This window comes from Hyalella azteca, unplaced genomic scaffold (genome assembly GCF_000764305.2).
Source record: "Hyalella azteca isolate HAZT.00-mixed unplaced genomic scaffold, Hazt_2.0.2 contig3780, whole genome shotgun sequence".
Classification (NCBI taxonomy): domain Eukaryota; kingdom Metazoa; phylum Arthropoda; class Malacostraca; order Amphipoda; family Hyalellidae; genus Hyalella; species Hyalella azteca.
In genome coordinates, this window is record NW_025934016.1 from 156643 (window position 1) to 182917 (window position 26275).

The following is a 26275-nucleotide window of genomic DNA, read 5'->3' on the forward strand; positions in this document are numbered from 1 at the left end:
TCACTTATCTCCTCATACTTGCTGGGTTCATGTTTGACTTTTTGCGGCTTTCGTGATATTTAGTAACTAGCCTGCGCTCATTCTCAGTTTATTTCTCATACATAAAAAAATTAGAAGGAGAATAAGAGGCCTGATACGTTCAAATTTGTATTTACTGTCACAGGTGAAGTATTAGGCTGAAGAATTATTAGTATCTAAACTCGCTCAGGTACACGTAGTGGCCCAAGTCTTTGCTGATTTCTTGTCTGTGATTTGGCTTAAAAAGCCATCAGTGATAGGCTGACAGAGTTATGGACTCGTAAATATTTTTGATCGTACGGCTCCTCGTGTTAATAGATTCTCCGTGCACGATTTCAGGCAGCCGTTCAGAAGCGCCGTCGATGGACGAAGATGATTTCGGAGTGGAGTCGACGCTGTGCGCGACCCCAAGTTTGCTCAAGAGAAACCAACGACGCCGACCTCTAAGGAAGCTCGGCAAGTTCCTACTGAAGGCTCTCATGTTCATCCTCGACTAGAGGTTTAATTCCTCCCCCTGCGCATCGCCATCTTCATTTTAAAATCTAATTACTACAAGTCAAATGTCAGATGAATCTTGATGCGTTAGTTTAATGCTTAGTTCATGTAATCAAAGGCTATTTTTTGTTGCCCGATTTCATTTTTGAACATTTTCTTTCGCTTTTTATGTCACAGTTACTTCACGACGTCGAATGTTTCTCTATTGTATGGCAGTTATCTGAGGGCAACCTGAATAAGTGGTTGCACAAAAATTGCTGATTTGTGGTCATGTAAGTTCATTTACGCATGTTCTTTTTTTGGATCAATGAGGTATCCATCCCCAAGCTCAGCATTGATGGGCTTACTAGCAACTCTGTCTTGAGTGGATATTTTATAGGATCATTTTCGCGGGACTTGGGAATTGTTGCTCGTCTTCTCTCGGAAATTCATCAACTGTCCTTGATCTCTCATTTCCACGCAAATAGAACGGAACAAAATTTGATACTGTCTTGCAGCCCTGAGGCTAATTGCAGAATGTTTTGTTGTTTAGGTGAAGTTTGCAGTAGTTTGTTCCGTCTGACTGCGTTTATTTATTTTATTGGCTCATTGCGGATGTTGCATTTGTTAGTAGTCTGTGATCGTACTTCTAATAACCTCTTGTTTAGAGGGCATGGTAAGCATTTCTTATTTATTTGTCAAGATACGTTTGAAGATGTGTATCTCGCTAGTTGTTCGATCTCGTCTCTGGATTAATTAAGTTGAAGTTTTGTAAGTTCTATGCATTTTCTAAAGGGGCTTCTCCAGTTACTACATTTTCAACTATTGGAAGCGACGAAGTAGACAGGGCTCACGTAATGAATTTCTTTAATTGCAAAATTGCCAGTATTGGAGTCACCTTTTTACAGACCTTTTACAGAGAGTTATTTTCATTCTTTTGTCGGTGTTGACTGGAAAGTCCAATGATAATTTTAGCCTTCTTTAGTGCTGTTGTCTAATATATATTTTTTTGATCAGGTATCAAAATACTCCATGATATTTGTTATGATATAGACGCTTTTGGACTACCGACGTAGCTGGCATAGATGGGGAATCTGTCCGACTGAAAATGTGTTGTTACTTGAATTCGGAGTGTTGAGAGAAGGATGGAGTCATCTCAAGTCGCTTGCTGCATCATCATTATAGATGGTGCTGGAGTACTACTTACTTCAAGTGCTGTAGGACACTTGCAGTGTTTCATAAGATCACTACGGAATTTTGGTGACCTTATTAATTACCGAATACGGAATGAACCGATGTACACTTGTAAAAATACTTGCGGAATGAGTTGTAAATAGTTCTCTGAGATATGAGTATATTTTTCTACGGTTTTAATGGCACATGGAAGGCATTTCTACTTCTTACTGAGCTGCTTCGGAATCGAAATAAATCAAACAATTTGTAGAAAACGCACATTGATCAAACTACGAAGTGTAATCAAGCCGTGGTAATTGTCGATTTTAATACTGCATATAATTTTCATTGCTGTTACTGCCCGTCTGTTTCTCTGTACCGAACGTATGCAAGGCTCACAACTAAGCAGTTGTTGAAACAGAATAAGCTTGTAACGTAATTCTTAATATTTCTAATATCAATAATTTAGCATCGACTCATAGCTTGTTGCCAAGGGTCCTCTTACTACTGCTCGTAAAGCTGCGCTATGCTTGAGACGAATACGGATAGTTTAAATGGCTCAGTTTAAGCTCGCCCCATACCTAGCCGAGCCTACTGGTGCACAAATTGAAATTGAGCAAGTTATAGATTCGTGCGTTGTTTCGTCGCTTGCTTGTAAATAAGATTAGGAAGAGAATCCTTCGCATACCTGCCTCCATGGCTGCACCTATTCTAAACACTAGGGATATTATCCTTCCTATTCGTCATGATCCCAACTCGAGAAAGCTTCGCTCATTAGCCGTCATATTTCTACTTAAGGGAAAACAAGATGCGCCGAACCAACAAGAAAACTCTTCATCCGCATGATTCTTTGTTGTTCAGTTGAATGACAAATACAAAGATGGAAAACTGGAATGACAAATACTTGAACTACTCAAAGAGCAATTGATTCCGATGTTTCTAAGAGAACACTTCTTTCGGCCGCATCTTTCCGTCACAAGAGTGACTTCTCGGTAGTTTGTGCATTTATGTACATATAAGTTATCTTTAAGGTGTCACATGTGCAATTTGCGAGAACTTCAACCTGGCTAACTGAGTTCACGAGGTTTGTCTCATGTCCATTCGTATCCACGGTAGGTTCATTGTCTAGTAAAATGTAACTGAACTTTGATGGTATTCCCTTCATTTATCTCAGGAGTTTAGTCAGCCCAAAATATCTGAAATTCGTTCTGGTCATGAGTTTCGAAATAAATAATCGAGAGGGAATCCAGCCTACGAGCCACGTGTCTGAACCGACGAGCGGGCGATGCCAGTGTAAAATCTGCTGGCCTGAGCACGCTTCACTAGTGAAATACCGCTAGGTTAACCTAATTTGTTTAGAGGCAAATCGGGAAGTAACCTCGTCTCGTGTTCAATCCTAATGCCGACAGTAATTTCTGTTAAAACAAATGGTTACTGATCATATTTTGAATAATTCTTGAAGGCTACTTATCGCTCTGAAATCACTCGCTCACTTCATGTATTGATGCGGTACTAAAAAAAAGTTACACTTACCATTAGAATAGCAGATATTCCCTTCACGTAGGACTTCAGGAAGAGCTTGGAACTTTCAGCACCAAGACGACAAGATGATTGGCATAGTAAATGCATACGATTTTTTTTAGCAAGCGCGTAAGATATTTTGCCTTCGGTGCCAGTTTCTACATACCGCCGTCTAGTTCTCCTGCAGGTACGTTATCTCGACTACAAAATCTATCACCTGACGTCGCTAAATTGTTGCAGGAAAGAATCCTTATTTATGTACATAACCCTTGTTACTTTTTATTTAAATGCTGATGCTCTGTGATGTTAGAAGACGAGCGACTTGTAGCGCAGTATCAAGCAAACAATACAGCAAAAAAGGGTTGGATTGGTAAATTTTATTGACCTTTATCGTTAATAAGCCACTGGAAATTTAGAATCGATATACCGAAGCACATGCAGCGAAGTGGAGAATTGTGTGAAAGCTGATAAAGCGGCAAGAATTGATCGTGCATCGGAAGACTGATACAGGAGATATCGAAAATTAATTCCGACAAATATGTTATTCTCATCCGTACATTTAACGTACCAAATTTTTTGTTCTCCACACCAATCAATAGGGCAGTTCTTCGTTTCCTGTACTAAATTTAAACAAAGAATGTTGAAATTGCTGCAAAGCCATTCAACCTCAGTCTATAAAGACCATGAAAAATACATGAATGTCATTATAATCTAACTCCCAGTTTATCAGAATGACTCCACGGAATTAGATTGGCATGAAACAAAAATAATTATTTTCATGGAAAGTCTGAAGAAATTTCAACACGAATCGAGTAGATATCACAAACTCTAACTTTTTGTTCCAACTTGAAATATATTTTCTTTTATTTATATTATGCAGTGGAGATCATAAAAATCAAATAGGGGAAGAATAAGTTACGAGTTTTCGAGGGATGGGGGAAGAATAAGTTACGAGTTTGACGAGTTAATCTGAGTGTAGACTCAAAAATTTGTATAGCTGACCGACGCGAGGCTCGAACAACGCGTTTGAACATAGATAAACAAACATTTTGGTAAGCTATCAGAGCTCATTAAGCAACATTATAATTATCAATGGATCGATAATCACGAAAAAGTCAAAAACTGGCCTTGGCTGCATAAATACAAGCACACATGAAATCGCCTGAAACAATTTCAGACGCAAGATACAAATATAACAAATGATGGAAAATGAACGTTGTGATTCCAATTGCTGAAATTATGCAAGTTCGCAACCGTTATTGCCAATAAAATTTTAAAGTTTTCAATACAGGATAATTCAGTTGAGGGCAGTAGAATCCAACGGACCCTCTAATTAGTATCAGCCTCCAATCACTACGTGATATTAAAAAAATCGTGAGCTTGAAAAATGACTACTTATATATGCGCTATGAGGGTTTTTTCAAGTTAAGCTAAATAATATTATAAGAGAATCATGTACATATAATGAACGATTACACATGCATAAACGATATGTGACACATTATAGCTACTTAATAACTCCCAGGCTAAAGAGAGACAGTACACCATAATACAGGCAGCTTGACATCACAAAGTCTGTAAGGAACTCCGCATACCCATTAGGTTTCCAACGACTAGACGACTGCACCTTTAATGCCATATAGCAACAATTGACTACAAAAAAAAAAAGTTCTCTGTTTCGTCTAGTTATTTAAACTTGAGCTCCATACGCTTGAGAAATTTTTTAGGCTCTTTAGCTGCATTTTTAGTAAAAATTCGGATTAAGGAGAGTAGTTTCTTCTCGATGACCATGGAACAGATCTTACCGCTCACCTGCTCTTGGCAGTAAAAGTAGAAAGTATACTATTATTTAAAAGCTCGCTCAGGAGACACTAGTAAATCAAATTTAAAGCAGATGAATGATTTTTCTGTAGTCAATAATTTAGGTAACTGCAACATGCATAGTAAATGAACTGACATCATGAAATCTATCTTATGTTAAAAAGTATTCGTTAATCTATAATCATCACTTGCATTTTCTATACTATATTCTAACCCTTTAATAACCCCAAAAAAATCATAGTAGATATCATCATTCGCACGCTCAGTAACACAGCATTCCTAAGCTCAGCTCACGCAGCGCATATCAACAGATTATGCAGTAGAAAAGTCTGCAACCGAGGACGAGACTGGACCTAACAATATTGAAATATTGTACGATATAGACGAAACAAGGTCGTTAAACATATCAGGTACGACAACGGAAATGAATCGCTTAAATCATCATTAACATACGAGACTGAAATAAATAACATAGAATAACGGCAACGCTTCACGCAAAAATCCAAATTTTTGTCACGGAGCTTCTTGTGAAGAGTCACAGAGCGATGTTGACACAGCAAATGGTATAATCCATTAGAGGTAATATAAGAACATGTGCACGTTTCATTTTGAAAGTAAAAACTAAAAACTAGAGTTTCCTTTTAAAATCCTGCTAATATTTTCAAACTGATCAGGTTACCAGGCAGGATCGATCTAAAATATATTAACCGCTCCTCAGAATTTAACCTTGCTATTGGTATCCGGCACGGTCATTTAACCAGTACCAAAAATACATACAATTATAGGGCAACTGGAGCAGAAGGAAAGGCGATTCGTGCGGTCGGCGCTTCATGATATTACTGACTATTAGTTGAAAGTCGACGAAAAAAGGGTGATTTTTAAAGCTAGCTAGACAACTTAAGAAAGTACCCACAAACAAATAATAGTTCATGAAACTTCATAAATTAACCAACAATCAGTGAAATAACATTTATTTTTTTTTTTGTAACGATTCACCCAGGTTATGATACCAAACAGAAACATTATTAATTTTAAAATGAAGTATAGACAAAATATTGACGTTTTAAATAATTTAAATATTTTAATTGAACGAGACATGGATTTTTTAATCCGAAGCCTAAAATCGTCACAATTTTGTTTATAAAATCACCAGCAAGTTTAATCCAAAGCATAAAATCACCAGGTTTCTGCAAGAAGACAACTAATGAAGACGTTTCTGAGAACAAAATTCAATATAGCTAGTGAGATCCGGGCTAAACAATGACAGAAATAGCTAATGACAATCTAGGATACAGAATTAATCTGCAGTTGATAAAATATAATTTAAAATACTGTTATAATTTCGTGTCACAATACGAGCTGACTATTGATATCGTTCCACCACTGAACTATTACTAATAAAATGAATGAACCACTGCTCAATAGTAAAACTATTTAGGGAACTCTACACGTGACACTTTAATCTAATTTTAAAGTAATAACTCCTAGTCTCATCTTAGCATCATGCGGCTACTCTTGTTTGGTGACGAGCAACCTTTTTAAATAAGTATACAATCATTTAGTGACATTCCTCCTCCAGAACTCGAGACCGCAGGAGCAAAGACACTTGCAGTGCTGCGTCTATCCATCACCATTCAACATTTTACTAAGCTCTCAAGTACCCACTTAGTCACTGCACACTCAACGAAAGATGAATGAATCCATGGGTTCCGCACCGTTACAAAATGGTACCAAAGGATTGGCACGTATGGTACAAAACTCCTAGCTTTTGACTGGTATTACCGTTCATGCAAGTAAGGAGGCCACATCGTGAAGAACACTTGACAGATCTCAACTTCGTATGACAGCTGCAAGCTTTCTTATCTACAAGACATGACGCAGAAGAAAGCGATTATCTACTTTAAAAATTTTACTAAGTAAAGGCTCTATAATATTTGCTTTCACAAATCAGTCCCGACACCATAAACTCAAATCAATATCATTGTTAGACTGGTAAGAACACTTGTTCATGTAACGGCTCAAGATAGAACAATGTACCGTAGTTTATACTAAGGAACAAGATAGAATAATGTGATGAGGTTTAATATAAGAGATCTATGTATTTCACTCAAGCCACTACTCTTTCCACTAGCGGTAGCTATCAGGTGCTTCAAGTGCATCCCATTACCAGAAAGGAAACACAACTCCAAAGCATAAAAACTTGACTTATAATAACTAATGCAGCAACATTTCATCACAATACACGAAATTGACTGCTGAAAACAGCGGAGGTGACTACAAACACTGGAAACTGAGACTAGCATTTGAGACTCCACAGCGTACAGCGATGACAAATATTTACGCCTAAGAACTTAATGCCTAATAGATTCGTGCATATAATAGTAACAAATATCACAGATCTAGAGGAGAAAGCTTGTGTAAGATAGATACAACACTGTCACAGACCTTATGGAATAACAATCACTCACTAATCGAAACGTCACAGCGTAAGATGCCATCAGTGGTGTATGATAATCATTATAATCATTAAACAGACTTTCCAAGTAAGCCAGAGACCGACAATATCAACAGGATTCGTAAAGCGCTTGTAACGGCTCGAAACAATACAAAAATGCGGCATTATTTACTACTGAAAGCTGGGCACAATATTCATCTAATAACTTAGGAACAAAATACCAACGATATGAGCCGTCTTGTGACTGAGCTACACTGCATTGACATGTATCGACTGGAGACACAAGAATATGTCAATTAAATTATACGTTTGTTTCTAGATATTAACGAGCAGTGGAGCATATAGACGGCCGTGAGAAGCTAGACAAAACCAGAAGAAGTGAAGCTCTAAAAACCTGGTAATAGCAAACACAGGTTTGTGCTGACATAACATTTAGTAAGAGCTGCCTGGTGCACAGAGCCACTCAAAACTATGATCACTTCTTCTTCTTCAGTAACTTCTCACTCTGTCGTGAGAAGCCACTCCGAGCACTAAGCCTAGTAACGCCACTCCATCCACTCAGCCGTGTGACGCCACTACGTCCACTCAGCCCTCTAACGCCACTCCATCCACTCAGCCGTATGCCGCCTCTCCATCCACTCAGCCTTATGCCGCCTCTCCATCCACTCAGCCGTATGCCGCCTCTCCATCCACTCAGCCTTATGCCGCCTCTCCATCCACTCAGCCGTATGCCGCCACTCCATCCACTCAGCCGCATGCCGCCACTCCATCCACTCAGCCGCATGCCGCCACTCCAACCACTCAGCCGTGTGAGGCCATCGCGGCCCAGGCGCCTGCCGCCGCCTGTGCGCCCTCCAGCAGCAGCTGCTGCACGCTAATGTCGCATAGCTCGCGCTCACACACCACCACCTGCAGTGACGTGCATGCATTAGTAGTGATAAAATTAAGTAATTAATTAACGTTGATAGTAATAACGTGTATTAATTACTTTTTATTACTCATAGGAATGACGTACCTAAATTACTATTGATCTATTACTATTGATCTATTACTAATGATATTGAATTACTATTGATTATGTTTTCAGCGAGATTAATTTTGGCAGAGGAGAGAAACCCTTGCACCACAGCTCACCAAAAAAAAATCATAATAATAATGTGTCTGATTCGAGAAAACATGAATAGTATTCGCACTTGAAAATTTAGTAGTCATGAACAAAATTTGTTCATTGCAGCAAGTTTATCATTTGTCGACAAATACATCAACCGTTGTGAATGTTTTTCTCATCTAAAGGCTTGGTAAATCATGTATACGTCAGAAGTCAAACCTTTGTCTACTTATCCTCGAGCATTTTACCTCAAATCTTTTCATTTCTAAAGGCTTGATTAATTAATAGTTACCATAGGAGAACAAAAAGTTAAGTGAAGGAGTGTGCAGCGCAATGCACCTGGTCGTGTAGTACAGTCAGGACACTTACAGACGAGTTAAGTAAAGGGAAATAAGGTGGTGAAGCTGAATGAGTTGGTGAATTGAGTTGAAAGTAAATGAGTTTGCGAAGGTAAATGAGTTGGTGAAGGTAAATGAGTTGGTGAAGGTAAATGAGTCGGTGAAGGTAAATGAGTCGGTGAAGGTAAATGAGTTGGCGAAGGTAAATGAGTTGGCGAAGGTAAATGAGTTGGCGAAGGTAAATGAGTTGGCGAAGGTAAATGAGTTGGCGAAGGTAAATGAGTGGACGAAGGTAAATGAGTTGGCGAAGGTAAACAAGTTTGCGAAGGTTAATGAGTTGGTGAAGGTAATTGAGTTGGCGAAGGTAAATGAGTTGGCAAAGGTGAATGAGTTTGAGCAGGCAAATGAGTTGGTGAAGGGAAATTAATTGATGAAGGTAAATGAGTAGGTGAAGGGAAATGAGTAGGTGAAGGAAATGCATCGCACTATCCCCAGACCTGGCTGGCGAGCACAGTCAGGAAGTTCTCGAGCTGCTTCGAGCCCCTAAAGTAGAGCGCCCAGTCACCCGACGTCCCGCCTCCTGACTCGAGGAGCGGCGTCTTCAGCTCATCGGGGCGCCAAGCTGCATTGAACGCCGAGTGCACCTCCTAGGGACAGGTTCGCATGTATAGTTATTAAAATATCAATGAAGCTCACAATTATGGAGGTAAATAACAATAATTTCACGATTAAAAAAGATAATATTGCTAATTATTACACTGAACGTTCAATTCAGGAAAAGTTTTATTCAAAACATATGGCTTAGCCTCAGGCAATAGCGGTGTTGTGGTGGAACTCAGTCCATTCAATATTTCTCCTCAGACAACGAATTAGTAAGATAAAGGAAACCTAATGAGATATGAGAGCTCCTATCTAAAAAGCTATATAAGACAAATGAAAAATTACCATGAGATGACCGTTTGCCATCTTAAACCGCTCTATCCTAATGTGCAAATTAGGTTATTATTTATCTTTGAACTTCTCAAAATATTCAATATTTGAGATGGATGAATGCATTTTTCCTTGCATGAAAGCCCTAGTGAAAAAGTATTAAAATTGATAATTTGAACTAAAGTTTTCAAATTTCTATACTGGTGCACATCGTCAGTCTGTTCATCGTAGTGTTACTGCATCAGTCTCACCAGTACAGTGGTGCACCAGTCTCACCAGTACAGTGGTACACGTCTCACAAGTCTCACCAGGACAGTGGTGCACCAGTATCACCAGTACAGTGGTGAACCAGTCTCACCAGTACAGTGGTACACCAGTCTCACAAGTCTCACCAGGACAGTGGTGCACCAGTATCACCAGTACAGTGGTGCACCAGTCTCACCAGTACAGTGGTGCACCAGTCTCACCAGTACAGTGGAGCATCAGTATCACAAGTACAGTGGTGCACCAGTCTCACCAGTCTCACAAGTCTCACCAGTACAGTGGTGTTGCCACACTCGTTGTAGCGGCCGATGCTGGCCAGCGAACGTAAGTCAAGACGAGCGACGAGACGAGCCTCAGCGCCTCGATTGAGCGGAACTCTGGGGGCGCACTGTGCCAGCCCCTCCACCGCAGGTTGGTACCCTGGCAGCTGCTGCCCTGCTGCGCTCAGCGCCAGAGAGCGCGGTGGGTTTGGAGTGCTGGTAACTGCTGACCCGATCCCGTTCCCAGCAGCCGTAGTTCCAGCAGGTGACAGCGGGGAATTGACTTTAAGGTTTTGTTTGTTAGGCGCAGCTGAACTGTTGGAGTTGAGTGAAGATAAAGACGAACTCAAGTGCCTTGAATGTCTTAAGGTGCCCACGGCGGTGGGAAGCGCAGCGCCTGAACTCCGGCTGTCACGTCGCGCGTCTACCGGGGCTACAGTGGAGGGCATGTAGGCAGAGGAGGCTGCTGAGGGTGTGGGGTGAGGCGGGGGTGGTGTGCCGTGTGGGACTGCGAGCAACAAGTCACTTTGGTGCAACAGCACGAGACTGCCAGGCAGAAGCAGCAGACGGCACGGCAGAGGACGTCGCGTGCTCATGCGACCAGCCTGTGCAAGCAAATAACACATAAATTCATCATCTATAGTCGTGGCCGTTACATGGATGTATGCGTTGTCAGTGAGATGAGTTGAATGAACAAGACCAAGAAATAAAGGCATTGTTACTAATAAATTAAGCTTACGTACAAATAATCACACCGTCAAAAGCTGCAAAGCATAAAATTGGAACCGAGGCGCCGATTGATATAAAAAAATCGCATAATTTCTAGAATAGAACATATAACTAAGAAGTTTCAGACGAGAGAATAATTTCTAAAAAACATATCAAGTATGACATGAGATATAGCAAATGACTGACAGCATTGCAGAGCACGGCGCTGAGGGCGCTAGTCCAGCGAGCGGCTTGGTCGGCGTCAGAAGCGGCCAGCAGCAGCGGGGAACCGTCACTCTGGATCACCTGCGCAAGAAAGAGAGAACTGTATTAGGTAAGAGTATGATTGAGAGAGAACCGCCTAATATGACAGACAATAATAAGGGAGAGAGAAAGCACTGTGATTGTGAAGAAGTAAAATAGCAAATGAGAGAACAGTGCCAAAATATTAGAGTAGGCCAGTTGGGTTCGGTGTAGCGGGAGTCATCTTCAAAGTAAACAAGCTCTCTACGGAACAGTAGCTTGGTAATTTTTGGGGGCGCTGCTCGTAACGCGTGAGGCTTGTTGTATTGGGTATAGGCCGGCCTGGAACGCATGAGGCTTGTTATGTTGGGTACAGGCTGTACCTGGAACGCGTGAGGCTTGTTATGTTGGGTACAGGCTGTACCTGGAACGCGTGAGGCTTGTTATGTTGGGTACAGGCTGTACCTGGAACGCGTGAGGCTTGTTATGTTGGGTACAGGCTGTACCTGGAACGCGTGAGGCTTGTTATGTTGGGTACAGGCTGTACCTGGAACGCGTGAGGCTTGTTATGTTGGGTACAGGCTGTACCTGGAACGCGTGAGGCTTGTTATGTTGGGTACAGGCTGTACCTGGAACGCGTGAGGCTTGTTATGTTGGGTACAGGCTGTACCTGGAACGCGTGAGGCTTGTTATGTTGGGTACAGGCTGTACCTGGAACGCGTGAGGCTTGTTATGTTGGGTACAGGCTGTACCTGGAACGCGTGAGGCTTGTTATGTTGGGTACAGGCTGTACCTGGAACGCGTGAGGCTTGTTATGTTGGGTACAGGCTGTACCTGGAACGCGTGAGGCTTGTTATGTTGGGTACAGGCTGTACCTGGAACGCGTGAGGCTTGTTATGTTGGGTACAGGCTGTACCTGGAACGNGCTGGAGCAGCCGAACACCACGCTTCGAGGCGCGACATTCGTCGTCAAACCACGGGTCGGAGGCTCGCTGGGGGACACGAACAGTTCGTGCAGGAATGAGGTCGTCGAGCAAAGATGTCAATTCGATATCGTAGAGTTTTGCAAGATCGTCCACCGACAACTCCGACCGACCAAGTCGGGACGACTGAAGTCTCCTGCTCAAAACATCGCCGTCGAGATCGCGCCACGGGTGACAGGTGACGGCTCTGTACATCAACGCCGGGCGAACGCATGGCACCATCCACTGGAGTAGTCGGTGGTCAGATATTGCAGTATCGATGATGTCAACGGGCAGAAAGTGAATGTCGGTACGCGTGATGACAACATCCAGCAACCCGCCGAGGTCATGGGTTGGTAAGGTAACGTGACAGACCATGCCGAAGGCAGACAGTAGATCGTTCAGCTGACGCGCCCATTGGTCGTCGGCACGATCCAGTCGAACATTAAAATCACCAGTGATAAAAACGTGATCGGTGAGGGTCACAAGTCTAGTTAAAACATAGCTTAATTCAACAAAAAAATCACGTGCGACAGCAACTGATCCGGGACGATAGATGACGACAGCAACACACGCGAACGAGCCGCAAGCGACCGTGACACACAACAGCTCAAAGGTGGTGGGTCGGGCGCCGATGTCGAGCCTGGTCAGATTCACGCCGCAGGCGACAGTCGCTAGACCGCAGTGATTCGTCACTAGGGTGTTGAACTGCGCGCGAGGCCGTGCACGCTCGACCACTTGGAGTCCTTCAGCCCGAAGACGCGCGATGGAAACCGAGTCAGCATCATGCCAGGCAGGGTGGAATTCTAGAAATGGAGGTTCACTTCTAAAAAAGCTTTCCACCCAAGGTGGAATGCTTTCCTTAGATACAGTGCTCTGCCAGGTGACTGACTATAAATGAAAAGGAGGATCAAAAGTGGACAAACTGTTTCAGTTGTATAGTACCTCAGATTTGTTAAAAAATTCTTTGAATGTCTCTTGTTTGATGGATATTCTCTATTTTTCTTTTATTTAATGGATTTTTGAAATTTTTCCAGGCTTTTTGTTTGTAATGATCGAGTTTAAGTTAAGTATTTAGTTAACCAGTACTGTAGTATATATACCATATTTGGGGGCGGGGCTTATGGGCACAACCAATCATAGCTGGAAAGCATCCCCATCAACCAATCACAGCTTGAAAGCATCCCCAGCAACAAATCACAGCTAGAAAGCAGATAACATTACAACTTCATTAACCAATCACAGCTGGAAAGCTGGAAGGGGCTAAAATCACAATCCCATAAACCAATCACAGTTGAAAAGTGATAGGATATGTATAATGTATATAATAAAATGGACTGGAAGTGGAAAGTTCCTGGACTTTCCAACCTTTCAGGTCCTGCTTTCCAATATGCTATGTGTACTGGTTAATTTAATATCCCTCTAGAATTCCACACTGATGCCAGGTCTCGGTCAAGAAGACGACATCCAAAGAGTGCGAGCAGCGGATGCGAAGGAACTCGTCAACTTTGTTGTTCAGCGAGCGGAGGTTTAGGCTGCCGAACATTAACCGGCGACACGACTGCGCGGAGTGACGATCGACATGGACGCTGCGCAGGTTATGAGGCCTGCGAGCCGACACAGGTCCACGTTCAGCAGCAGAAGGATCAGCCGACGCACAGTCTAGCACAGATGGCTGCCGTCGTGGCAACGGCCGATTGCCAATTATCACAGACGCACCACCGTTGCACGCAACCCGATACATGGCGGCAGTACGCCTGTTACGACCGGAACGGCATCCGCGATAAGACAGACGAGGGGCGGGGGTAGGAACGAGCAAATCGACTCGTTGACGGACGGATGGATCGAGGGTTGCAGCGGCTGGCCGCAGGCCAAGCAGCTGCATTGTCGAGTAGGCTAATGGTGTCATGGATATCAGCCCGATTCAACTCACGTTACAGATTGTAAAATTGCAGTGTCAGACCTCTAAAAAGCAGCTAGAAGACCTGATGTGGAACGTCGAGACGATTACTTAAAAAATCCGTGGAATCTTGGTCGAACGAAGACTAAAAACCGGTCGAAAAAAACCGAGCCGGAAAACGAAACTGCACTCGTGCATAGTGTTGGGTACATGCTGTACCCAACAGTGTTGGGTACATGCTTGTTATGTTGGGTACAGGCTGTACCTGGAACGCGTGAGGCTTGTTATGTTGGGTACAGGCTGTACCTGGAACGCATGAGGCTTGTTATGTTGGGTGGTGGGGGTGCAGGCGCTGCAGCTCGTCACGTCCAGCATGGTGTGCGGCAAGCGATCTCCCGAGCACCAAAACTGGTACAGAACTCCGGCTCTGCACGCGAAAAACTGAATTAAGTAAATTCAAGATATAAAAACAATGGAGTTAAATTTATATTTAGTTGCTTTAACGATTTAAAAGCAATAAAAATATTTGAATATATTTACTTGACGTATAGTTAGTTTGACACCGAGTGGGTGATTAGGACACCTGTTACTTGCTCGGATATTTTAAAAACTTTTTCGGTCACTGAAAACAGACTAACCTACAATAACTAAGAGCACAAGTCAAAAAAGGCCTCCTACTTGAGGAGGAAGTGAGCGTTGCGCCACTGAGAGAAGAGCTTGGCAGTTCGGAACATGAGAGGTCCTTCCATAGTGGGGCCCAGAGCTCCCTTCTGGCCCAGCCGCATCCCACCATCCCAGTCAACCATCCAGCTCCCCACTACCCGGGTGCTTGCCTGTAATAAACTCGTTAGTAAAAACTGCAGCATATGAAAACTCGTGTAGTAAAAAATAGCAAAAAAAGTGTAGTATAAGAAAACTTGTGTAGTAGAAAAAAACTCGCCAAAAAGTTATGCGTCTTAATATTTAAAAATATAAATGAAATCATATACATAATGATTTAGCCGTTAGGCAATCGGGGAAAAAATATGGACTAATTGACGGTAAATTTGATAAAAACTTTTACATTAATAGGAAGTGGCATGTTAGGCAGAACGTACACTTACCTCAGTGGGCAGGAGCATCTGTAGCCACTGACTGAGCACCATAGGTTCCCACTCCCGAGCGTCCACCACCGCCGGCACCTGGCGCTCAATTCTGCCGGACATTGACAAGAAGTCATCGCTTTGGCCTCCTACGCCATGTCGCCAGACGGGAGGTCGCCACCACTCCTGTGGCGTGCTGGCTTTACTACCGAAAGAACGGGTGTCGTATGCGCGACCTTGAGGATCGGTTTGTACATCACCGGAGAGACGACGACTTTCCACGGGTCGTGACGCCAACTTTTCTAAGTCACGGCCGTCATCAAGTCCTGCTATCGGCAAGAACTTTCCTTCGTTAGAAAATTTTATCTCATTGGCTTGTAAGGCCATTAAAGCTCGTCGAGTTTGAAGCTCAAAACTTGCAACGAAGTCCAGTGCTAGGGAAGGATCAGCGGCACAAAGCTGCACGCCCACAACATTGCAGCCTCCGACACTGGTTTTCTCCTCGACACTTCCCCACTCCACAGCCGCCCTGCTGAGCACCACCACCCACTCCCTGTATGCTCCCAACACCAGCGAGTGCACTTGCGTGTAGGGCAGTGCGTGCAGTAGAGAGGGTGCGGGGCACGTGGTCATGACGTAGAGTGCGTGGCTCGACAGCACAACACGCACTGTGTTCGCGAAGCCAGCAGCATGTCCAGCACGCATGATGAAGATCTTATAAAGACGTTCACCTGGCCGTCGGAATACAGTCGAGCTCAACACGTTCTGTGTAGCTTCGTTAGGAATGACGGTAATGGATGAAAGACTGATAAAATCCCCACTACTATCCTCCCACTGTTGCTGCACCACGCAGTCAGGGCAGTCATGCACAGGAGCATCCGAATGTTTCAGAGGATACACCATAACCGGAAGAGCCTTTGGAAGAGTAAGCGCTATGCTAAATTCCAACATAGAGCTCTTCAAAATAGGATTAAGTTTAGAGTCCAAGAGTTTGCGCGTTTTCCGACGTAGCGCCATCTTCCGATAATGCTGCAGCTGGGTATGCAAGTTGAGGAGCTGGAGCTGTGCTTCCCGAGCTGCGTCATCTAAAGCAGCTACGACGCTCTCAGATGTGCTATCCAACTTGCAATCTATCTTCGAGTCCAGGATAGAGCTAAGCTTTCCATCGGAGCGCGCGTCCATGCGACTGCCATCCAACCCGCCCGACCTGCTGCCGCATGAGCTCAGGCTCAGCGTGCGGCTCATAGTCGCACCAACGACACCAACTTTGTCTGAGCCAGGAGCTTCTGAGAGCGCTGAATGTGCCGATTGCGTCATCACGCCTTCACTGCCATCTCGTACATATTTCTGGGAGGTTGCAACGTTTGACACATTTGTGACTGATACTACGCCTTCAGACACGAAGTTTCCCAGCTCTACGGTATTGGTGCTCTCCGATTTCTCAAGGCCAACAGTATCAGGCACTTCACTATGTACAATTGATTTCACAGGCGTTCCGTCTGTTTGATTGAAATTTATTAGTGTTCCGTCTGTTTGATTTATAAGAGCTTCCACAGTTTCTTCTAAATGAGCAGGTTTTCCCTTAAGATTCTTTTCCTTCTTAAGGTCCTGGCTGATGACAGCTTCAGGGAGGCCTCCCATGAGTTGATCCCACACAGCCCCTCCAACAATACCCGTCTTGCCTCTGCAGCCTTCAGTGAGCGCCTCTTCTTCCAGGTTCTCGTCTCCGAGGCTGCAGAAGCTCTCATCAAGGGGCAAAGGATGGCGCTGGTAGGACGACAAAACAATGCCGGGTAAACTTTCCGCTCCGCTCTCTTGCTCAGCTCCTGTGCTGCTCTCGCCATCGCTCAGCAATCCATCGCTAGTGTCGTCTGTGTCCAGACCAACTCCAGATGATCGCAACAAGGCTCCTCCAATAACATGCAGATCATCGTTGCTAGCGCACAGCAAACCAGCACGCAATGCTAAATCACCCAAGTCAGTGCCGCTGCTGCCGCTGCTAACGCTGCAACTGCCCAGCCTGCTCTCACTAGGGTCAGCGTCCGTGGTGAGCTGACTCACCTCTTCATTATCATCAGTATCTGTGATGCTACCGTCACCACCGCCTACCTCTTCATCACTCATGACCAACTCATCACTGAGACTGTCCTCACACTGAGAAGAGTCCAGCGGTACGTGAGAACTCTCGCCCTCATCAGCCTCCTCCAGCACCTCTGCAGATGTCGCTCGTTCTTCATCAGTCGCGTCGTCACCAATCGAGGTTTCAACCAAAGTGCTGGAGTTTTTCTTCATAGATCCTGAACTTGTGGACACGTAGCCATCAAGCTTGCTTTCTGTGATGAACTCGACATCTTCAGGCCTCGAAGTCTCGTCTTTAAAGTCCGTTTTTGCAGGAGAAGGTTTAGGCTTCGTAGATGCAGGTTTCTTGAGGCTTGACGCACTACTGGTGACTGCCGGGTCTTCCTGCCCTTCGGGAGGCGACCGCTCACTCAGCAATGCCTCGCGCTGCACAAAACCATATACCGATACATACATTTAATTTAAAATATCAACTACTACCATTTTATTTTTAATAAAGGTTGGCGTTTGCTCATATGAATAGAAAAGGGGGATTTAACGATAAGGACGGCAAGAAATTTTGCAGGCAACTTTGTCTAGTGTAACTATGATGCAATTCAGATGAGCCTCACTCAAGAAACTGTACATAATTGACCCACTAAAATAATTTAAAATGGACGAGTGGATGGATTTAATATAATTAATTCATTCTGGAAAGATTAGTCATTCAAACGCTAAACCAAATAAAATTACATATGCAGAAGCATTTGAACATCTTCTCACAGTATGAACATCTTCTCACAGTATGAATAATCGTCACTAGAAATTGTCAGCAGAGCAACCAAATAAGACGATGAAGAGGTCAGTATAATAATTAATATTGACCTGCTCGAGAGAATCGAGGAGCTTGTTCAGCTCAGGTGTAACGTCGATCACTCCCGCCTTCGTGAGGCTCTTGAGCAAATGCTTGGCCTCTATGAGCTGTTGTTGCTGACTCACGCGACCTGATGACCTGAACATAAACGTATTATTATAAACAAACCATATACAGCTCCAGCAAGAGCGTATATGCATACCCCATATACACGTAGCGGCCTAAGTGCACGTAATGGCTTAAGTACTGACTACTCGTAGCGGTCGATTTCTCGTCTGTGATTGGTGGGTCTAGCTTGAATAGCCGTCAGTTATTGGCTGAGAAAATTACGAACTCGTGACTATTTTTAATAGTACGGCTCTAAAAAGATTAGCTTGTTATCACTTTACTTTTGAATGAATCTAAGACTAATGCCTGTAATGTTACAGGTGCATGAGAGATGATGCGAGAATTCAACGGGACGAATTTCAGGAAACGATTGCCACACAGTTATAATGCACGCCCAAATTGGTTAATCAACCAATCAATCAGACCAATACAATTCTGAAGTATCTGCAAATAATAATATTTATGTTATACATTTTAGAAGACAGAGTTATGCAGGGCTGTCATATATACGTACGCATGTTTGTCTACTTGAATGCTAAGATGGACAAATGCAGGGAAAATTCTGTAATGACAAAGGCTAGGAATGTACAGCAATAGATGAGAATTCCATCAAGAAAGCTTAAAAAAAAAACAATTAAGAGGAGACTAATTTTTTACAGCTTAAAAATCAATCTGTGCCATTCCAAGTCGTCTTAATAGAATTTAGTTCTATCTATAGTTCAATCCTCAGTCTTCCTCTTGTAACCTTGAAACTCACTTGGAAGAATCCTTTTCCTTTCTTGTCTTGCTAGAGCCACCATCATGAGAAGGTTTTATGTTTTTCTTGCTGCATGAGCCTTCGTCGGCCGAAATAGCTGCACTTTTCTTGCTGCTGGGACGTGAGTGTTCTCTGCCCGGCGATGACGAAGGGGCGATGCCTCGTGCCGACGAACAAGGGAACGCTTCGACGATCTCCACGTCGAGCTCGTCGGCAGAATACTCGTCACACTCGCCAGGGTGGCGGCCGTTGACGTGGCCACAGGCAGGGTCAGGCAGCACCTTGACCAGCTTATCGTCGCCCACGATACCCATGATCAGGTCATCACCTACCAGACAATCGTGGTGATACGTATGTACATGATGGTTGTGGTGATGTGTGGCACTTGCAGTGATACACGACAGTTGTGGTGATGTGTGATAGTTGTGGTGATACATGATAGTTGTGGTGATACATGATTGTTGTGGTGATACGTGACCGTTGTGATCATAAAGGGTAGACATGGCAGCGTAGTTATGGTGATACAAGGCAGCGTAGTTATGGTGGTACATGGCAGCACAGTTATGGTGATATATGGCAGTGTAGTTATAAGGAACAAAGGACTGCGTCACACGCCAAATAAACATTGAAGCGCTGTTCCTCGTTAATCCTAGCGACACTTAAGGTTATTTTTCGAGAAAATTACAAGTGAATGGAAATCTCACATCTTCGTAGGATAAGAGATGTTGAGAATCTATCTATCTACTGTCTACTTCTATCTATCTAAACTACTATCTGTTGACAATTCAGCTTAGGATATGCAATACCTTTACCCCCGAGCAGGTTGGTCGGAGGTCTGTTCTCGACGAAGCCTCCTTGCGTGGCCGCCTTGAGCTCCTCCTCGAGGCTCATCTCCTGCGCCTCGGCCTCGTCCTTCATCGCGCCTGACGACGCACGCGCCTCGACGCGCGAGGCGCCGCGAGACCCGTGATGACGCTCGGCCTTCTTGCGCTGCTGCAAACAAGAGCAGTGAGTGGCTGAGTGACGAACACGTTCAGAGACAGAGCAGTGAGAGCAATGAACACGTACAGAGACAGCAGGGGCAGAGCTACGAACACGTTCAGAGACAAAGCAATGACAGAGCAACGAATAAGGTCAGAGACAAAGCAGTGGCAGAGCAACGAACATGTTCAGAGACAGAGCAAAGAACACGGTCAGAGACAGAACAGTGGCAGAGCAAAGAACACGGTCAGAGACAGAACAGTGGCAGAGCAACGAACACGGTCAGCAGAGACAGAGCAATGACTGAGCAACGAACACGGTCAGAGACAGAGCAGTGGCAGAGAAACGAACACGGTCAGAGACAGAGCAGTGGCAGAGCTACGAACACGGTCAGAGACAGAGCAGTGGCTGAGCAACGAACACGGGCAGAGCAACGAACACGGGCAGAGCAACGAACACGGGCAGAGCAACGAACACGGGCAGAGCAACGAACACGGGCAGAGCAACGAAAACACGGGCAAAGCTACGGACACATGCAGAGCAACGAACACGGACACAAACGCTCAATAAAATATTACTTAGACCAGTATTTTCTCAACACTCGTGGGCTCACAACAATATTAACTCCACGATGCCTAGCATGCCATTCAATAGCACAGAAACACAGGATGGTTCTATGTCCAAACATTTCTTGCATCACCTTCTGATTGCTTTTTCTGCCTTAATTCTGATTAAACATACCCTGATTAACCACTGATTTAATATGCAAGTAACGTAACGTGAACAAATCAAATTAACCGTGCAGGATGTATAAACTAGAGACAAGTAATTAAAGGATTCCACACACTCGGAAATAAAAACAATAATGTCAAACGAGGTCATTCAAGCGAAAACAACAAAAAAAAACTAAAGAAAAAGAGAAATCCCAATCACCTTGCCAAAGTGATGAACCTCAACAGTCATCTCAGCCTCATCATCTTCCTCGAACACCTGCGGAATTGAAATATAATTACTAACTACCGTTCCACTTCGAGGCGCATTAAAAAACAAGCATTATGACTTGACCGCGAATGAGTTTAAAATATGAACCATTTTTTGGTACCTGAAAAGTCTGGTTGGAGTCACCAAACACTGTGAAGTATAAATACGTTACTGTTACTTTAGTGCGAATCAATAATAACGATCAATTATCATTATTAGTTAATAACGATCGTAATAAATAATTACTAAGATCAATTTCCCGATCGTAAAAAAGTGGCGTCAACTGCTAAATAATACGCGATGTCGATCTGGGGCCTTACTTTCTAAACTCTCTCCAGTACAGGTAGCGGTCTAAGTGCACGTAGCGGCGAATTTCTTGTATGTGATTGGTAAGTTAAGCTTGAAGCGCCGTCTGTAATTGGCTGGCGGATTTACGAACTCGTAACTATTTTTGATAGTACGGCCTCGTATGCACACGAGTCTACGGCAAATGTACTTCATAAGAACTGGGACGTTTGAATTCATATAACAATTTGGATTTGCTACATCACTAAATTTTCTGATAAGGTTAAGATATGCAATTCTGAATATGTATCGAAAAAAGTAATTCTAATTCGGGTGAAAAATATTCCTGAATTCCTAAAATAATGACAACACAAGTTCATTGAAACCGGATTGAAAATATTCACATTTACAGCGAATTTGTGTCTAACATTTATTCTTCAATTCTCATTTTTTATCAAAATTCATCACCATCTTTCGCGAGAAAAATTAGTGAAAATTTTAGATGGTAAATTATATTCCCAATTATTTGGTCGCATTTAATGATCCTAGTAAAGCAAGTCTAGCTTTGGGTGAGGCTCATCGCTTGACAGCTGAACGAACTGAAAACTTGAAATAGCAAAATTCAAGCAAACCGTTTTTGTCGCAAATTATCAAACATTAAATAAAATTATACAAATATGTAGAATCAAATAAATATGTTCAAGTAAAATAAGCCCCATGAACAAATGAATAAAATAAAGTATATCAAAATATATAAAAAAAAACTTAGTATTGCAAACGTAAAATAGTAGGATTGGTTTCACGTAAGGCTGAGTCGAGAAGACGCTTTAAATTCAATACAACTGGGAAAGCATTGCACTAATATCCATGCAAAAAAAAGTATATATATCACAGTAAGTATGAAAGTCAAGCTTAAAGCAAAGAATTAAGCAAACCTTTTAATAAATTCAGGGAAAGACAATCAACATCTAAAATTATTACACAAATACACCATTCAAGTGAACGCTTCATTAACAAATAAGAACCTGGCCAGTGGGGTGACAAATTGACAATTAAGGAATATGTCGTCATTATTGCATCAAACGCTTGACTACAGTAGAAACAACGTCGAAAAGTTATTTCGAAGGAACCTGCTGCATTCAACTACAACACTAAAATAAAATTAAAATAAGAACTATTATTGCAGTATAACACTAAAGTTTAATTAGAATTAGAATGACGTCCCAATACAACACTAAAATAGAATTAAAATGACATTCCAGTCAAACAGTAAAATAGAATTAGAATGACATTCCAGCAAAACAGTGAAATAGAATTAGAATTTATACAACATTACAGTAGAACAATAAAATAGAATTAGAACTAACAACGAATTGCAGTAGATCATTACAGCAGAATTACAATAACTAAGATGAACCTTAGGAAGGCTACCTGCTCATTGAGATCCTCGGTAGCCTCCCTACACACGTCTATGGGAGGCTCGTGGAGCTGCTCCAGGGAGAGCACCAAGGAGGTGAAGGGCGGCTCCAGGGCTGCTGGCCCCGTGACACGCGGGGGCGGGAACACCGACACCCCGCCGCTACCCACCGACACCCCGCCGCTCATACCCGCCTGGGGAGAGCATGGAGTTTGTCTTGTGAAGCGCGACTGTGTGCGAACTCTGCTACTCGACTTCAATGCTAATAATCTAACATAATAGGCTCATTAATGGCAGATAATCTAATAAATAATCTTAATAATCGCAGAAATTCCAATAAAATAATTTTAATAATGGCTGAAAATCTGATAAATAATCTTAAGAATGGCTGAAAATCTAATAAAATAATCTTAAGAATGGCTGAAAATCTAATAAATAATCTTAAGAATGGTTGAAAATCCAATAAAATAATCTTAATAATCGCAGAAAATCCAATAAAATAATTTTAATAATGACTGAAAATCTAATAATCTTTATAATGATTGAAAATCTAATCTAATAATCTTAATAATCGCAGAAAATCTAATAAATTTCATTGTGTAAGAGACACCTTAACTTCATTCCAGGAAACTCACAACTCTCATTGCTTCATCTTGTTATTGCTTTCATTTATCTTTTCTTATTGCTTTCACTTATCTTTTCTTATTGCTTTGATAAAAAATTGAATTAATTAATCGTGTTATTGCTTTGATACAAAATTGAATTAATCAATCGAAAGAACTAACCTCAAGTGAAGGGAACTGCGCCTGAGGAGCATTGAGATCAAAGTGAGGCGAGACGCGTTCGTCGTGCTGGGAGTCTGGCGGCTCAGTCTTCCTCTCCTTGGCAGGCTTGGACTTGGCGGCGCGGCCGCTGAGCAGGGACGTACGCAGGGACCGCAGGGAGCGCAAGGCAGACGTGCCCTCAGAAGGCTTCTGTCTCACCACGGCGCTGGGGGCGATATCCTCCACCTCCTCCACCACTTTTTCCAGCTCTTCTTCCGTGCCCTACAGCAAAAACAGCACATACATAGAGTGCATTAGTAAGCTTTATTCTCGTTTCTACCTTATTATTATTATTATAATTTCATTAGTTGTTTCTTTCAATTGATGCGTCACTTCCATATCAGTAAAATAAATTAAAACCGCTTTTTATTGGTACAATTTGATCTATTGTGAGCACACTTCTTTTGGTATTGCTTCTTTAAATTTTTTCTTGGCATATATCAAATTATAAATAGTACCGTATCCATCATTAGAAGGCCTCTCTAGCACCATCCATCAGCCACCTCTAGCACCATCCATCAGCCACCTCTAGCACCATCCATCACCCGCCTGGCAACTAATTTTGGAATAAATAATTGAATTTTATTCAACCAGAAGCCCCAGTTTTGCCCAGTCACCTTATTGAGCCTGACGTGCTCTAGGCCGGCCAGCAGCGTGGGCAGCACCAGCTGGGCACTGGGGTCGCGCAGGAGGGCATGTCCACAATACAAAGGAGGCAGTAGGTGGGCATGACTCAACACGACGCTGATCAAACTTTCTAACTCTCCTCTAGACAGACAACGCAACACCCACTGCCAGCCTGAATGAAATAGGTACCATAAATATTTAATCTAATCAGAAGACACTTAAAGAAACTATGATGCTAAAATTGCATTCCAATTGACACCTAAGATCTTATTTCTTCTTACAACCTATGGACATGTACAACTAGAATCTAAAAATTTTTCAAAAACTAAATTAATTAAATTTTTCCATAGCAATCAGAAAGTAACATTTTTATGGAGTGTCTCACATCTCCAAACAGAAGCCAAAAATTTGCTGTGGCAAACATTCAATATCAGGAATATAAACAAAATAAACTAACAATAATCCTTCAAAAAATATCCTCACATGGAATTTTATCTCATTTGTTTATACTGAATTATTATTATAGTTTGCAAGTTCCTATCCTGAACTTATTATGTACACAAAGACTATAAATAAACACACTAGCATAGGGAGTGGTTGTCAAGATTTTATTTACATAGATGAAAGCTTGTGTTGATAACCCATGCAATTTCATTTTTAACAGTAGGCAAACAAAAAATCTCACCTCGGCTGCGGGGGCACGGATATTGCAGTAGGAGAGCATGAGTGTCATGGTCTAGCAGAGGAGTTAGCAGCGGCCAGTAACCCTGTAGAGGTCGCCTCAGGCCATGTGCCAGAGCACTGTCAACGCCAGACACAACGGCAGACACACAATCCCTGCCAACACTTCGCTCTGACCTACTGCACCATTCTCCGTAGACCTGCACAGAATTGTTTTATGTCAAGTTCTCATAATAAGAATCTTATTTGAGCATTCCGATAAAGTGCAGTTAATGATTGCACTGATAACAAAAACCTAATAAATGTGCAACTATTTTCATTCAACAAATTTTCACATTTTTAATTATTACATAAATTTACTTAATGTTTGGAAGAGTACAATTTCTACTAAACACTAAAGGTCATGAAAATAAATAAAAAATCAAAAGGTAATGAAAAGTATTTTTAAATCTGTTTACTTGAAAAATTACAATATAATTTTTGAGATGTAATAAAAGTAACATAAAGAAGTACCTAACAGGATACTCCATGATAATGAAAATCTCTAATAAGATGCTTAGTAGGTACCTGATTGAATATAAACAAAATAAGTTTGAATATAAGGTTAATTTGTTTGGAATGACAGGTACCTTTTTAACTGCTTCTCCCAGATTTTTCAAAATGAGCTCCTTCTGCTCTTCTTCGTCCATTGTCAGTCATATCCCCTGACTGGTTCACCAAGAATTTATTACCAATTTGTTTTATTTATCATTTTAAGATGATGCAATTAAAGGCTCATACAAATTTTAAGCTTAACAATGCCATTCAAAAGAGAACTTTAAAGCGTTTTTTGATAAAGGAAAGGAAGGAAAAAAGGCCTTTTGCAGAGAATGGGCCCATTCCTAAACTAGCCCAACTTCATTCTGAAGATGAGAACCTGGTAAAATGGCAGAATGATAAAACTTTTATGGTTAGGTTTTTCTTTATATTTTAGAGGTTTAAAAGATAAAGTTCTTATATTTAGGTTTAAAATTTATGGAGTTTTTGATTTAATCATGCATACCTATTATTTTTCCACTACGTAGATGTTTTGAGGAAGTTATTCCTATCCAAGGTTCAAGGTGAGACATGGTCTCAAGCCCAAGCCCCCAAGGTCAATCTGTTTTGTGATGGATTAGGCTAGCTCAAAAAAGTACTCAATTAAATAGAAGAACATTTTTTTTCCATATGGCCTAGGCCTAATAAAAACCAGCTATTTCTTAATACTAATCAATTTTCTCATAATAAATTTCCCCTTCTTATTATATATATTATATATAGGTAGTAAGGTAGCTGGTAGCCTGGTAGCATAGGGCATAGGCTACCTACTTACTTGCTACTTCTGACTCTGAGATTGAGAATAGGGATAGGCAGAGGCTACATAAAAATGGGTAACAATCTATCAAC

At 42.2% G+C, this 26275-nt stretch overlaps 2 protein-coding genes across 5 annotated transcripts in view; one reads left to right on the forward strand and one right to left on the reverse strand.

Annotated features, from left to right (window-relative positions):
* Positions 1 to 3553, forward strand: part of LOC108676555 — a 54414-nt gene extending 50861 nt beyond the window's left edge. For both annotated transcript variants that reach the window (XM_018164643.2, XM_047879767.1), the window contains exon 15: positions 358 to 3553. In XM_018164643.2, the coding sequence (XP_018020132.1) occupies positions 358 to 515 (158 nt within the window). In that variant the 3' untranslated portion in view covers positions 516 to 3553. The remainder of the gene's footprint in view (positions 1 to 357) is intronic.
* LOC108676550 lies at positions 3544 to 25774 on the reverse strand. 3 transcript variants are annotated; one of them, XM_047879766.1, is made up of 17 exons: positions 25480 to 25774; positions 24855 to 25050; positions 24160 to 24341; positions 23504 to 23764; positions 22733 to 22912; positions 20969 to 21025; positions 19861 to 20047; positions 19055 to 19382; positions 18201 to 18327; positions 15279 to 17762; positions 14854 to 15008; positions 14482 to 14602; positions 11278 to 11376; positions 10374 to 10967; positions 9406 to 9555; positions 8261 to 8371; positions 3544 to 8197 (listed from the first exon to the last, which is right to left on the reverse strand). In XM_047879766.1, exons 1-16 carry the CDS (start codon positions 25537 to 25539, stop codon positions 8264 to 8266), a joined length of 5289 nt encoding a protein of 1762 aa, XP_047735722.1. In that variant the 5' UTR covers positions 25540 to 25774; the 3' UTR covers positions 3544 to 8197; positions 8261 to 8263. The 3 variants fall into 3 exon arrangements, with proteins under 3 accessions (XP_047735722.1, XP_018020126.1, XP_047735721.1); XM_018164637.2 differs by having other exon boundaries at positions 3544 to 8371; positions 19861 to 20044; XM_047879765.1 differs by having other exon boundaries at positions 3544 to 8371.
* Positions 25775 to 26275: the final 501 nt, after the last annotated feature.

Excerpts from the sequence above, each read along its gene's own strand:
- LOC108676550 (XM_047879766.1), bottom strand. The coding sequence starts at position 25,539 with ATGGACGAAGAAGAGCAGAAGGAGCTCATTTTGAAAAATCTGGGAGAA. Across the intron at positions 25,051-25,479 it reads TGGGAGAAGCAGTTAAAAAG|GTCTACGGAGAATGGTGCAG; the intron begins GTACCTGTCATT and ends AATTCTGTGCAG. Across the intron at positions 23,765-24,159 it reads AGCACGTCAGGCTCAATAAG|GGCACGGAAGAAGAGCTGGA; the intron begins GTGACTGGGCAA and ends TTTTTGCTGTAG.